The sequence below is a fragment of the Loxodonta africana genome, chromosome 5 (assembly GCF_030014295.1).
Source record: "Loxodonta africana isolate mLoxAfr1 chromosome 5, mLoxAfr1.hap2, whole genome shotgun sequence".
Taxonomy (NCBI): domain Eukaryota; kingdom Metazoa; phylum Chordata; class Mammalia; order Proboscidea; family Elephantidae; genus Loxodonta; species Loxodonta africana.
In genome coordinates this window covers 122240707-122254669 of record NC_087346.1, presented here as the reverse complement: position 1 = coordinate 122254669, position 13963 = coordinate 122240707, and the positions used below count along the sequence as shown (strand labels likewise).

The 13963-nt window shown below is 37.9% G+C and overlaps 1 protein-coding gene across 6 annotated transcripts in view; it reads right to left on the bottom strand.

Annotated features, from left to right (window-relative positions):
* The window catches only part of ARAP2 (ArfGAP with RhoGAP domain, ankyrin repeat and PH domain 2), a 253934-nt gene that overhangs the window by 114496 nt on the left and 125475 nt on the right, over positions 1–13963 (bottom strand). For all 6 annotated transcript variants that reach the window (XM_064285968.1, XM_064285973.1, XM_064285970.1 and 3 more), the window contains 5 exons: positions 13557–13756; positions 9239–9324; positions 8355–8537; positions 4844–5018; positions 4266–4400 (listed from right to left, as the gene is read on the bottom strand). In XM_064285968.1, the coding sequence (XP_064142038.1) occupies positions 4266–4400; positions 4844–5018; positions 8355–8537; positions 9239–9324; positions 13557–13756 (779 nt within the window). The remainder of the gene's footprint in view (positions 1–4265; positions 4401–4843; positions 5019–8354; positions 8538–9238; positions 9325–13556; positions 13757–13963) is intronic.

The following is a 13963-nucleotide window of genomic DNA, read 5'->3' as shown; positions in this document are numbered from 1 at the left end:
ACCCAGAGGCACCTCAGAAGACAGGGCTGGTGATCTGCTTCCAAAAGGTCCTAGCCTTGAAAATCCTATGGAGCAGTTCTACTCTGTACACATGGATTGCTATGAGTTGTAATCAACGTGATGGCAACTAACAACAACAGGACATACCTAAACACAAAGGCTAACTGAAAGTATGAACAGCTGTGCATACGTATAACTCCTCTACTCAGTCATCATCATATTCATATGTTGTGCACTCTTCTAAGCACTTTATATACAGTAAATCATTGAATCCTCAGAGCGACCCTATTGAGTCAGTTCTATTATTATATCCACCCTTTCTACGAGCACAGAGCAGTTCCCAATGTCACACACGCACTTAGCATCAGAGGGGAGGTGGGACCTCCCCTGGAGGTCTAAAAGCTACACTCTTAACTACTGAACATGCTGCCTCTGTACCTATTATATGTTTGAAGTATGTATGCCCTTTTAAAAATATATTAAGGTAAAGAAGAGACTGTTCCTTTCGATACATATGTGCACCATAAATCTGAGATAGCTAAGGCAAAATTATTTGATTAAATCATTGTTTCCAGATAAAGAATTTTCTGAACCAACAAACCAACCCGTTGTCGTCAAGTTGATCCCGACCCACTGTGGCCCTATAGGACAGAGTAGAACAGGCTCATAGAGTTTCCGAGGAGGGCCTGGTGGATTTGAACTGCTGGCCTTTTGGTTAGTAGCCCTAGCACTTAACTACTATACCACCAGGGTTTTCCTAAAAGGTATAGTATGATAGAATTTAGAGTTCACTGATAATAAGAATACCCATTAGGATTCCTTTTCATTTCAAATAAATGTGTTCTAGCTTTGGAGAAACATGTTTAAACTGTACAAGCTAGGCAATCCTACAACAAAAGATCTTCAAAACTCCTCAGTGCTAATCTATAAAATTAAGCACAAACAGGAGAAATGGAGTAAAAAATTTAGAAAACCACATCAACCCCTGTCTTCTTAAAAAATCAAATATTGTGTCAACAAATCAAGGTAAGGATACCGAGAGAAAAAAAAAAATATATGATCGAGGGGGAAAAAACAGAGGACAAAACCAGGATGCTATTATTCAGCTCTGTACTTAGATTTAACAAGAGCTATCAATCCTTCTTTTCATGAACATTAAATCCAGAAGGAAAAAGAAAAATATAGATCAGTCTTCATAACCAGAGGCCAGAAGAACTTCAAATCCTGAAAACCTGAACGGACAATTTGAAGCCTCTGTAACACTCTGAAGGACTGCGTGCATTTTATTCTCAGGCTTTTTCATTTTTAATCATTTTGCTCTACGCCGTCCCGACAAGAGCTGATGGAGTAGTCCAGTCCAGGTGCTCGCCTTTCAAAGGCAGAGGCGACAATCATACTTATCCTCCAAATCTTCCCAAGTGATTCATTTTTTCTGTAAGCCTGATGTTCAACAGCAGTAAGGAATCTTGGGGGGAAAAAGAAGCAAATCCAAAATTTTGTTTCTTGGTAGTTCAGCTTTTTCTTTTTTGTTTGTAAATAGGCTTTTTCTGAACCAAGGGAATGCTTTGTCCCTGCAATTATATGTTTTCGTGCCCAGATCAAAAACAAAATACTAACGTGGGACTGCACTTTTACATGGTGGTAATCTGATTAGAGAAACAGTCATTCATTCAGTAGGTATTTCTAACATGGCTAGTATGTGTCAATACTGTTTTAGGCACCAAAGACTGGACAATTCTGAACAAGCCAGAAAATGTTGACACCTCAGTGGGCATACACTCTAGTGGGAGGGGAAAAGCAAGTAAATAAAGGAGGATCATCTTCCTGCACGTCAATTAAGTGTAAGAGTGACAGAAAAGCTGGCAGTGGAAGCACACTTCAGCAGGGTGTCAGAGAGGCCTGTCTGAGTAGGTGGCAGGAGAATTCATCTTTGAGAGGTGAGAAGGAGCTAGACTGGGGGAAGTGTCCTCCTTACAGAACAGGTGGAAAGTGCAAAGGTCCAGGAGAGACGGGAAAGAACATACCATGTTCTTAGAACAGAGAAGAAACCAGTGTGGCCATGCACATGAGCATAGAGATAAGTGATATGAGATGAAATGGGGGAGGTACGAAAAGGCTTTTTAGGCTTCCATGTGGAACAGGGTTATATTCTGGAATGGGAAACCACTGAACATCTTTGAGCAATGGACCTACATGTTTTTAAAGAACGTTAAGGCATATCTGTTGAGAACAGTTCGGAGGGGAGCTAAGGCAGATGTAAATTAGGAGTGCACCTATCACGGCATACGCAGGAGATGATGGTGACTGGGGCTACTGTGGTATCGGTGAAGATGGAGAGTACTCAAATGATTCAAGGTCTATTTTGAGTTTGAAATGATAGAACCTGCTGATAAATTGGATGGGAAGAAATGAAGGCAATCAAAGAATACCCTGCCAGGAGATTCTTTTCCCATGAAATCATTTCTGCTGTGCTGCATAGAGCCAAAATACAAAAGCTTAATTTCACAGTACCTGAAAATGAATGTCCCAAAATGAGAACACATTTCTTATTAAATTATATATATAGAGAATGTACCAGTTTCTGTTTTTTGGAAATAAATTTTAACAAACGCTTCCATGGTTGATGCATAAAAGTAAAATGTAAGAATGATTTAGTTACAATAGTTTACTACATCAACTTAGATCTCAAGTGATTAAGAAAAATATTTCAAGAAAAATATAAAGGCAAATTGATAGATATATAAAAATCGTAACACCAACTGTGGGGGAAAAAAGCTTATTTTTAGCTTACAGGATGCTTATGAATTCTTGAAAAGCTTTAGGAAGAAAATGTTATATTTAAAATGCCCTATTTTATCTTTGTATATTTCGCCTTTGTATAAATCAAGTGGAGTCCCTGGGTGGTGACTAATGCACTTGGCTGCTAACTGAAAGGTTGGCAGTTTGAGTCCACCAACAGGTACCCTGGAAGAAAGGCCTGGTAATTTAGTTCCAAAAAAATCAGTCTTAAAAACCCTATTTTGTCCTATAGGGTTTCGATGAGTCGAAATCAACTCACTGGCACACAACAACAACAATAATATACTACCAAGGGAATTAATGCCATACTCCTGAATCTGTCAATGACCACCACCAATTGGCTTGTAACAGCTCAATCTCTGCTTACACTCTACGTTCCAGTAGAAATCTTTCATCACATTTCCTTGCCTACATTTTTCAAATCAATGAGGATGGATGTGACATGAGCATGAGCTATACACCTCACTCGTTTTTATATTCCTAATGCCTAACACAGAAACTCTAGTGCTGTAGTGGTTAAGCGCTATGGCTGCTAACCAAAGAGCTGGCAGTTCGAATCTGCCAGGCGCTCCTTGGAAACTCTATGGGGCAGTTCTACTCTGTCCTATAGGATCCCTATGAGTCAGAATCGACTTGACGACACTGGGTTTGGTTTGGGTTTTTAATGCCTAACGCATCTCTGTCACATGGAAGTGGACAGAGAGATGTATAAATGCTCACTGTGACTCTGTTCAAATACTGTTTTTAAATCAAATTAATTCTCATTTTTTAAAATCATTCTTACAATTTTTTTTTCACTTAAAACACACACACACACACTTAGAACAAACTGAACCACTTGATTTCACTTAGTACTTTGATAAAATATGTACTGAAAACTTGTCAGTTCTTCCTACATGATTACATTTACCTTTATTATCTCCTCAGTTGGGGTGTCCATCTCTAAGGAAGAGAGCTAGATTTCACAGTTCTTTGGGACAGCCCTTAAAACCTGAAACACAATCAGCTGGCTCTAAGGTGTCATTGTTGCCGGGTGCCAATGAATCGATTTCAACTCATAGTGACAAAGCAGAACTGCCTCATAGGGCGTTCTTGGCTGTAATATTTATGGAAGCAGACCACCAGGTCCTTCCCCCATGGAGCTGCTGAATGAGTTCAAACTGCCAACATTTCAGTTAGCAGCCAAGCACTTAACCATTGTACCACTAGGTTCCTTGGTCCTAGGAAAGACTTCAGGAAATTCTGCTGACGATTCGTTCAGCATTGCAACCCAGTGGTAAATCCCAGCTGCAGTGTATGAAATAGTATTTGTGCCTGGAAGCATTTATAAATTCTCAAAAAAATATTTCTCTACTGCAATATCAAATCTAACATCTTAAGGGAAAAAAAATCAAAATTTAAAATTGCATTGATAATGGAATTAAGTTTTATCAGGTAACAAAATCTAAGAGGAGCAGAAAAGATACCTTCAAACAGTTTTTTCTCTGAAGAGAGTTTAGAAGCAGCAGAAGGGGCTTGGTATAAAAAGTCACAGAGAAAGGTGGACTGGGAGAACTCTTGACTCAATCCACCTTCAGAAGGAATATCATGTTGTGGGAAATCTGAAAAAATTAAAGAAATAATAAATATGAAATCTAAAAAGCAATTTTTCCTTTTGCATATAAATATACAGGTAAGTTCTGAACAGAAGACAAACCACACGAAATATACCACAGAGTAAATATATAGAGAGATTTATTTTACTTTGCACAAAAGCATTTAAGTCATAAATTGGACTTCATTTTGGTAGGAAAAAATTATGTGAGATTAACTATTTTAATCTTCCATTTATAAGCCTGCAGAAATATATAAGATTTAGTTACTAAACTTTCCTGAAACGAAGTAGAAAATAATTAGTCTTAAGCATCTTCTATGTTTTTTGGTGACTGTGGTTTTCTTCCTGCTTTTTTTTCTTTCCTTATTTAAGAAATAAACATTATTTGAGCATTTTTCCTTTTAGGAGTATACCAGATGAGACGGAACGTGTACAGGGACAACAACTAACCTGAGAATTTGTTATGGTAGAGAAATTCCATTTGCAGACTCTGCCCAGCCTTCTTGGCCAGCAGATAGGGGGTGCTGTACACGGGGTCTCCGGTTGCACACATAACATCTGCTCCACTGAACAGCAAAGCCATCGTTTCCAGGACATCTGGTTTCACTACAGCAGCACACAGAGCCTGGTGGTTCAAAGAAAATATACTTTTTAAGGGAAGAAAATATGATGCTAGCTATCAAAATGAGAGAAAGTCTGGTAATGCATTTATGAGATGAAGTGTATTTCTTTTTTCCCCAAGAAGGCTAATCATTAACTGTGCCCTGAATTAGACAATAGGCACATAAGGCCTGTTTACTACACTTTAAATGACACCCATGCCCTCTAAGTCTCAATTCATTGTTTTGTTGGTGTGATGTTCCAAGCCTTCCAATCCATCATATTTGCTTTTGAAAATATTTTTACGCTCACATACTATGGCAGTTGATGATGTTTAGAAAACTAAATACATTTCAAATGTAATAAAGAAATACTCAGTAACATTTTATTATGTGAATGCTAATATGTGTGTGTATATATTTACATATGTGCTTGTGTGTGTGTGTGTGTGTGTATCTCCTATTTAATCCTGATGTGTAGAATCTTTAAATTACTGTTGTGCTTTAGGAATCTGAAAAATGAATACAAAACAAATTCAAGATCTCTCCCTTTTTTTGAAGGGTTGCCAGGGCATGAGTGTGCAAAGAGCAAGCAAGAGACAATAAAACATTATTTACTTCTGGTATTTATCATACTTGTACAAACAGAAAGGACTTCAGGAATCTAACTTTTTTATCTTTCTTTTGCCTTGAAGTAAGCTAACTTTACATCTTATTCTTTTTCTTCCCATTTTATGTGCACCCCCAGACCTCACTTTTATCAGCTTCCCACTTGGCTTCTAAACCCTCTGATTTGGGCACCTAACTCCATCTGACTTTTTAACCTTGGCCTTACCATTTTATTTGCTTCCTGTCACAGTATACCTAGACAGATCACTGGTCAATTTTCCCTCTGTGATGCAACCTCAGGACAATCGCTCATTAACTGTCACCATGGACACCTCAGAGTGAGGAACATTCTTTGGCACGTTCCTTCACAGTTCTAGACCTGGACGGTCAGTTGGTAAAAAAAACTACTAATCTTTTTCCACCATGGTCCATCTGACCTCTAGAATTCCCTTTAACTCAGAATCAAGAAACCTGAATCCAGGTATCTGACTGCACCAATTTGCTAGGTGATTTTTGGCAAATTTCTTCGCTGCATTGGGCCTTAGTCTTCCTCACCTCCAAATGAGTATATTGCATAAAATAATGGCTAACTTCTCTTTCATCCTAAGTGTCTCTGATTCCCAATTTAATCACATGTGTTTTCTTTTGTTCTTCCTCTTGTCACCCTACTCCTTTCCTTCCAAACACAATGTACTTGATATTTTATATTTATTGGGGTGTTTAGCTGTTAAGGAGCCCTGGTTGCACAGTGGTTAAGTGCTTGGCTCCCAACCAAAAAGCTGGCAGTTTGAACCTACCAGCCGCTCCATGGTAGAAAGATGTGACAGAAAGTATATTTTTCTGTAAAGATTACAGCCTTGGAAACCCCACGAGGCAGTGCTACTCTGTTCTATAGGGTCGTGATGAGTCAGAATTGATTTGATGGCAAGGGGTACCTTTTAATGATGGGTTTCCCTACCTGCCTGTCTTTCCCATGAATTAAAAAAAGTCACATCCATATTTTTCCACAATTTTATCCCCAGCACCTAAAAAAGGATTCTCAAATAACAAGTGCATAATAAACCCACCAAACCAAACCCACTGTGGTAGAGCTGATTTTCGACTCACAGCAACCCTATAGGACAGAGTAGAATTTTCTCATAGGGTTTCCAAGACTGTAACCCTTACAGAAGCAGACTGTCACATCTTTCTCCCGTGGAGCAGCTGATGGGTTCGCACCGTTGACCTTTCATTTAACAGCCAAGCGCTTAACCACTGTGCCACCAGGGGTCCTTGCATAATAAACAGCTATTAAAAAAAATTTTGGTTAAAATTGCTCACCGACACTAAGAGTGTCACTTTCAAGAAGCCCGATGTGGATGTACGTCCCAATGAATAGACTTTCCTAAAATATTCTTAGAAGGAATGCAATTGCTAGCACTTAATCTAAAACTTACCTAATAGCTTAGCTCATGTAAACAGTGTACTGTACCAGACAAGACTTCACTTGGGAACAAAAATATGTACTCACTGACAAGATTTCCATCACCATCAAAGAAGGAGAAGCAACTGGGGGAAGACATGTCCTTGTTCTCCAATCTCACCAATTACCTCTACAGATCCATAACTTACTATCCACACACTTATTATTTATTAGGAATTAGGTTAATCATAATCCTTGGTTTATGATACCCTCTCATCACTATTCCATACATGTATGGTATAACTGGTCACTTATTTTAATAATGGAATGAGCACCCATGAAAAAACACCACCCAAAATAAAATTAACTACCTTAACGATAACCTACATTTAACCATATAATCCCCCATCCCATTCGATCCATCTGGTTCTCCCCACTTCAGTTAACCATCCCAAATCCTCAGTTCACTATGTGTTATTGCTTTAAAATTGGCTGGTGACCTCCATTTATTAATATCAAAAATGCACAAGCAAGAAAAAACATTGTTGGGGAAAGTAACCAATAGAATAGAAATGTAAATTGATTTTATATATATTGCAGTTTCTAGAGAAGTATGGAAAATTGTCTTTACTTTTTTTCTAAAATATTCACCATATTGCTACTACCTGGCGATCTTTATCAAATAAGCATTACCATTAAAAAGATACTAAAGAATTGAGAACCATGTAAAAATACATCTTCTAAGCATTAAAAATATAGATATATGAGGTATATGCTTAAAATATACCTATACATAGAAAAGCCTCCTAACACACAGGAGGTTGAAAAGGCAGTTTAGAAAAAGAAAGGGGGGGGGCGGGGGAGGAGGGTGCTAACAAAACCTTTTGCCGAAAGGGTGAGGACTAAATGGGTCCCATGAAATAGGCACAAGACCCGGAATGACTCAGGCAAAGGCAAACGACACTTCAATACCACTAAGCAAAACACAGTTGGTAACAATAAATTAATTGAGGAAATGATGTCAATTATGATGGCACCAACTGAGTAACATAGGAGTTCAAGTTACGTTTAGTATCCTGTACTTAAAATAGGGAAAGTGGTTAACATTTTAAGAATGATAGGGTAGGCCTGAGTTAGCTGGAATCTTCAGTAAGGAAGAGTTAATCTTCTATGATACTGGATCCTTAAGGGAACCAATGAGAAAACCACCCATGCACTCTTGTAAGCAGAAATAAAATTAAATAAAAATTGTATCAAATAATATAAGATTTTGCTTCTTACCAAGAGCCTTGGCACATATTTAAAAAAAAAAAATTAAAATCCAGTTTTGTTGATACATTTCATTGAATACCTTATTTAATTCTTCTTTTGTGAGAGACGCCAAAAGGGTTTTTCTGAATCTTCCTTCCCTATACTTCTGAGTGATAAAGCTTTTTCTCTTTTCTACTGGAGAGTCCATGTGTAATTCTTCATCCTTGGGAAGATTACCAGCCCAAAAGTCATTTGCTCTTTTGTTTCCAATGACAATAAAAAGCTGAATTTTCAAAAAAAAACAGATAATGTATCAGTGCGTAAAATGTATTTAAATTTTCAGAAAATGAACTCACATTACAAATTACAGTGTAACAATATAAAATACAGGTAAGCTCAGGAAAGACCCACTCTTTCAGTAAGATGGCGTATGAAAGCAGATACTATTTCTGTTTTGAACACAGCCTACCTGCTCACAATATTGGTTAAAAAAAAAAAAAAAATTAGAAAGGAAATCCAAGTAACGCAAATTGCAGCATAAACACTGTTATTTAAGTATGTTTTGAAGCTCACATTGAGACAGATTCATTTAAAATGGCTAAGAAGGTGGGCTAATACTGTCTAGAGTGGCAAGTAACACTAGTAGAAAATGGAGACATCAAGTTAGACATAATCACAGTAAGTCCAGTGTAGACAAGAAAAAAAAATAACAAATTTTGCCGAATATCTTCATTGATGCCTCTTATAATTTATCCATGCTGGGTTAAATAGAGAGAAAGAAAATTCAAACTTAAAAAAAAAACAGCCAAAACTTCTTAAAAGTAGTCATTACTATTAAAGCTTCTTGTAGTTTTTATTTTAAATTAACTGTCTCAGTTAGGAAGCAAGCTGAAAGAGTTACTACCCTAAAGAAATCCAAACGGCCCGATTGCATGGTTCTTCCCCAATCTCTTATACTCATCACCACCATTAAATCAGACTTACCTCAATGAGTTCATTGCTCCAAATACTGGCATCCATTTTTAGGCTTCTAACCTTGGAATCTTTAGGACCTAAAGATCTGTGTTGTCCTGGAATCAAAAAACAATTATATTTCTATTTTAGTTTGAATGTAAACTTATTTTACATTTTAAAGAATATATGAATATGTGTGTTGATTTGGGAGATAATATTGGAGCCACTATTCCCTGACCTTGAGCATAAAGAAGGTGACCCAGTTGGAGCTGGACCAACAAGGACTTACAAGAACGTATCACCTGGGCCCTGAGGTATAATGACAATAGCTTGCTTGGACCATCTTGGTAAACATCTTTCAGGGAAACTTTCATATAAACAAATCATAAACAGAACAAAAGACCCACATACTTTCCACTCATCTTTTTCTTTTAGCATTTAGTGAATAGTAAGATTTGTTGGACAGATGAAGACCCTTCTGACTGTCTTTACAGAAACCCGTACCAATGATTGTTAAGAAAGGTGATTCAAAATGTAGAATGATGATGACTTAACAGTTTTTAGCCAATCTGTGAAAAGGTGAAGCTTTCAATGGTTTTGCCCGTTTGAAATGTTAATATATACTAAGGATTCTGTAATATTCCTCGGACTTGGACAGACATGGCTCTGGCGGCATGCTTGTTCGTTCTCCCACTTTTGTCTGTTCTATAGTATTCCTCAGACTCGGGCAGACACAGCTCTGGCGGCATGCTTGTCCATTTCCTACTTTTGCCTCTTTGAATATATGCCAAATAAAACCTTTCTTTTTGCTTTACTAAACTTTGCCATGTTTTTACCCTAGAACAATGTATACACTTATGTTTATAAGTATATATCTGTATCTTTTCAACTTAAAACATATCAATCTCTACTTTCCTAAATGCTAACAGCACTAAGCATAGTGATGGTAATTTAAAAAAAACCATAGCCAACCACGATGACAATAACATCAAACATCTTAATCACCATCTTATATTGGCCTAAACTATACTTTTAAAAGCATACCTAATTTTTTTTTCCTCATTTGGTAATTAGCTAGAAATTGTAGGTCATTAAAAACGTTTTATAATGGTTCTGTTTAGTTTACATGTACCTGGATATTATTCCTTTACCATTAAAAAAAATTAACCACAACTCTCTAATAAATGCTTACTTAGAAATCTAATGTGATTTTTTTTACAACTGTATATGGAAGAGAAAGGTAACAGTCCAAAGTTCTATTATCATCAATTCTACTCTGCTATAAAAATCATCATTCAGTGATTACTGGGCACCCAGGCATATGTAAGGTGCTTTCTAAGCTGTGAAGGAATCAACCAAAAAAAAAAAAAAAACATTGCTATCAGATTGATTCTGAATCATAGTGACCCTTTAGGACTGAGTAGAACTGCCCCACGGGGTCTCCAAGGAGCAGCTGGTGGATTCAAACTGCAGACCTTTTGGTTAGCAGCTGAACTCTTAACCACTATGCCACCAGCGTTCATCGCAGAAATCAAGGTATATAAAACACTGTCCTTGACCTTAAGGACTTACTGCTTTATCATCAGTAAAAGTTCATTACTCCTTCTACATTAGGTAAGAGGTTCCTTTCCTCCCCTCTTTGTGGTGGATACTACTCAGAACACCAAGCCCTAGAATTCTCGGGGCAGGAATTTGTATAAAGTTACATTTTTAAAGACTACCTAAAAAAAAAAAAATTTAGGTGCAAACTTGGAGGAATATGGGAGGAACTGAAAAGGACTACTGGAGTACCACTGGCAAGAAATTATGAGGCTCTGAATTGAGACAGGAGAAGAAAGAGAGTGGGAGATACTGAGAAGGTAAAATTCATGGGCGTGGTAGGCTTTAAGGAAAGGGGAAGGGAAAGGGTTTCCCAAGGTTTAGGTATGAGTATGGGGTAGATAAGGAGCCCTGGTAGCCCAACGGTTAAGTGTTTGTCTTCTAACCAAAAGGTTGGCAATTCAAGCCCATCCAGAGGTTCTGCAGGAGAAAGACCTGATGATTACAGCTAGAAAACCCTTTGAGGCAGTTCTACTCTGTCACATGGGGTTGCTATGAGTTGAATCAACTTGACTGCACCTAACAACAATAATATAGGGTAGACAGTATTGCTTCTGACCAAGACTGGGAACTGGGAGTACATGAGAATGCACACATTATTTTTCAGGTAGTCATACCCCATTGCCATCGAGTCGATTCTGACTCATAGCAACACTACGGGACAGAGTAGAACTGACCCATAGGGTTTCCAAGGAGTGGCTGGTGGATTTGAACTGTTGTCCTTCTGGTTAGCAGCTGAGCTCTTAACCACTCTGCCACCAGGACTGCATTTTTGAGGTATCGCTGTCAAATTCAAGTAGAGATTCTACTAGCTAGTTAATTATAAGAGTTTGGTATTAAACAGAGAAAGAACCACCTGCTTAAGAACAAGTGTTGAAGTCATGCAATTAAATAATATCACTCAGGAACAACAGAGTGAAAAGACAGCTGAGGACATAACCCAAGGGAACACGTACATTTCAGGAGCAAGCTAAGGAAAAATAACCTGAAAAAGTCTGATTAGCATGGTAAGACCACACTAAAAGAAAATGGTATCCTGGATGTCAAGTAACTAAGGGATGTAAAAGACAGGCAGACTGGTCAAGAGTGTCATATGCTGCAGAGAAATCAATAAAGCTAGAAATTGACCACATAGAAATTGAGAGGTAAAAGACTCTGGTAAATGTAGCCAAAAGATTTTTTACTATAGTAGAAAACAAAGAAAGCTGATTATAAGAAGCTAAAGAAAAACTAGGATGTTAAAGAAATGAAGATAGTTCATCCAGGCTACTATTCTTGCAAGTACTTGTTTATGAAAGAAAGAAGGGACAGATAATGATACATAACCCAAAACCAAACCCACCGCCATAGATTGGATTCCAACTTATAGTAACCACACAGAGTTTCCAAGGCTGTAAATCTTTAAGGAGGCAGACTGCCACATCTTTCTCCCATAGAGCCCCTGGTGGTTTCAAACCACCGATCCTTCTGTTAGCAGTTGATTGCTTTACCCACTGTGTCACAAGGGCTCCTTGATGATACATAGAGGAGAAAGGAAAGTTTTTAGAAAGCTTTCTGGTGTTACATTAATGGGAAAGGCTGATGCAGGTTTACACGCTGAAACCAAAAAAAAAAAAAAGCTGAATATAAGTGATGGGGTAGGATACTGAAGAGAGAAGAGAAAAGGGAGCATAGTAAAAAGAATAGCCTGGGACAACACAAAGGTATTTTTTCCAGTAAGACTGGGAAGAAAGGGAAAAGGGTAGGAAAAATACCAATAACTTGGTAAACACAAAGTGGTAGGTGATTAGCTAAGCATTTTTTATTGTTGTTGTTGCTAATTGGCTGGTGAGGAAATTTATGTAGTATAAGAAATGCAGGAGAAAGAACTCAGGAAAAGCAGTAAGGGTTTGTAACAATTCTTGTGGCTGCACTACCCACTGCCTTTGCTCTCCCTAAGTTAGATGTTCCTCTACTGTAAGCGCTAGCCATTTATGTGTGGAGGAAAGGCCACGTCTTACTCACCTTTAATTTCCAGGACAAGTACAGTATCTATATTTCATGTGAACTGTATTTTTGGGGGGCGGGGGTGAGAGGCACGGAAGGCTTGAAAATAAATTAATGTTTAGACTGTAGCTGACTTTCTTCAAGACTTCTATGATAAAATACCCAAGCTGGGGTCTTTTTCCCTTCATTCACCTGGACAATGGTCTGAGCTCCCAATTACACTGAGATGTAAGGGTGCTCAGGTATAAGGAATAAGGTCAAAACAACAACGCCAATCACAGTACTGGTTATCTGCATAAACACCAATATGCCAATGAAATGCTTCTACATTAAAGTCCTCATTATAAGACAATCTGGAGCTGGTACATGAAGTTTAGGGCTCAAAACAACATCGATGTGAAAAACCTGTCTTACAAGAAATTACTGGGGAAAAACAGACAAATCTTCACACAAAGATGCACATCTCAGGGTGTATTCGGAAACCCAAAATTCACAAATTAAAAAAAATGCCCTTTTAAAATCCACACATAGATCCGTAGGCACAAAATACGATTACACACTTAAAAATCCATTTTTACATCTAAGTCATGCATAAGAGAAGTTTAGAACTGTAAGATATTTCTTAGTTTGATTTAAATGTAATAAGCTTCCTCTAGTTCGATTTTTCGCAAACATTGGCTGGGACACATTACATATGACAACAATGAGCATTCGGTGCTGATCTACCGCCCAGCAGTGATGAGCATAACTCATCGCTAATTACCTGCGCACTTCTTACAGATGACAACACAGAGATTGATGGATGCCCAGTCAGGATCCGGGGCTTTACAATCTGCACAGCTCCTGTTGGACTCATTAAACCAAATCTTCTCAGCTACTTCATAATCAGAGAGAGTTTCTGCTATCGATTGCTGCACAGCTTCAATCCACTCTTGTTTCTCTTTCTCAGACTCGGCTGTAAAGCTGAAACAATTAACATTTCTGCATTATCGATCTGCCTTGTAAAGGCCAATTAAGCAGTGTGTTAAGCTTGCATATTCACTGCACTCACACATTAAACAGTAGCTGAAAAAAATGCCTTCCAGGCAGTCCGGGACTGTCCTTTCTGTTAAAAATCATCTAATTTAACAAATCTTTTTCCTTTTAATTTTCCACATGGCTGTGATTTTG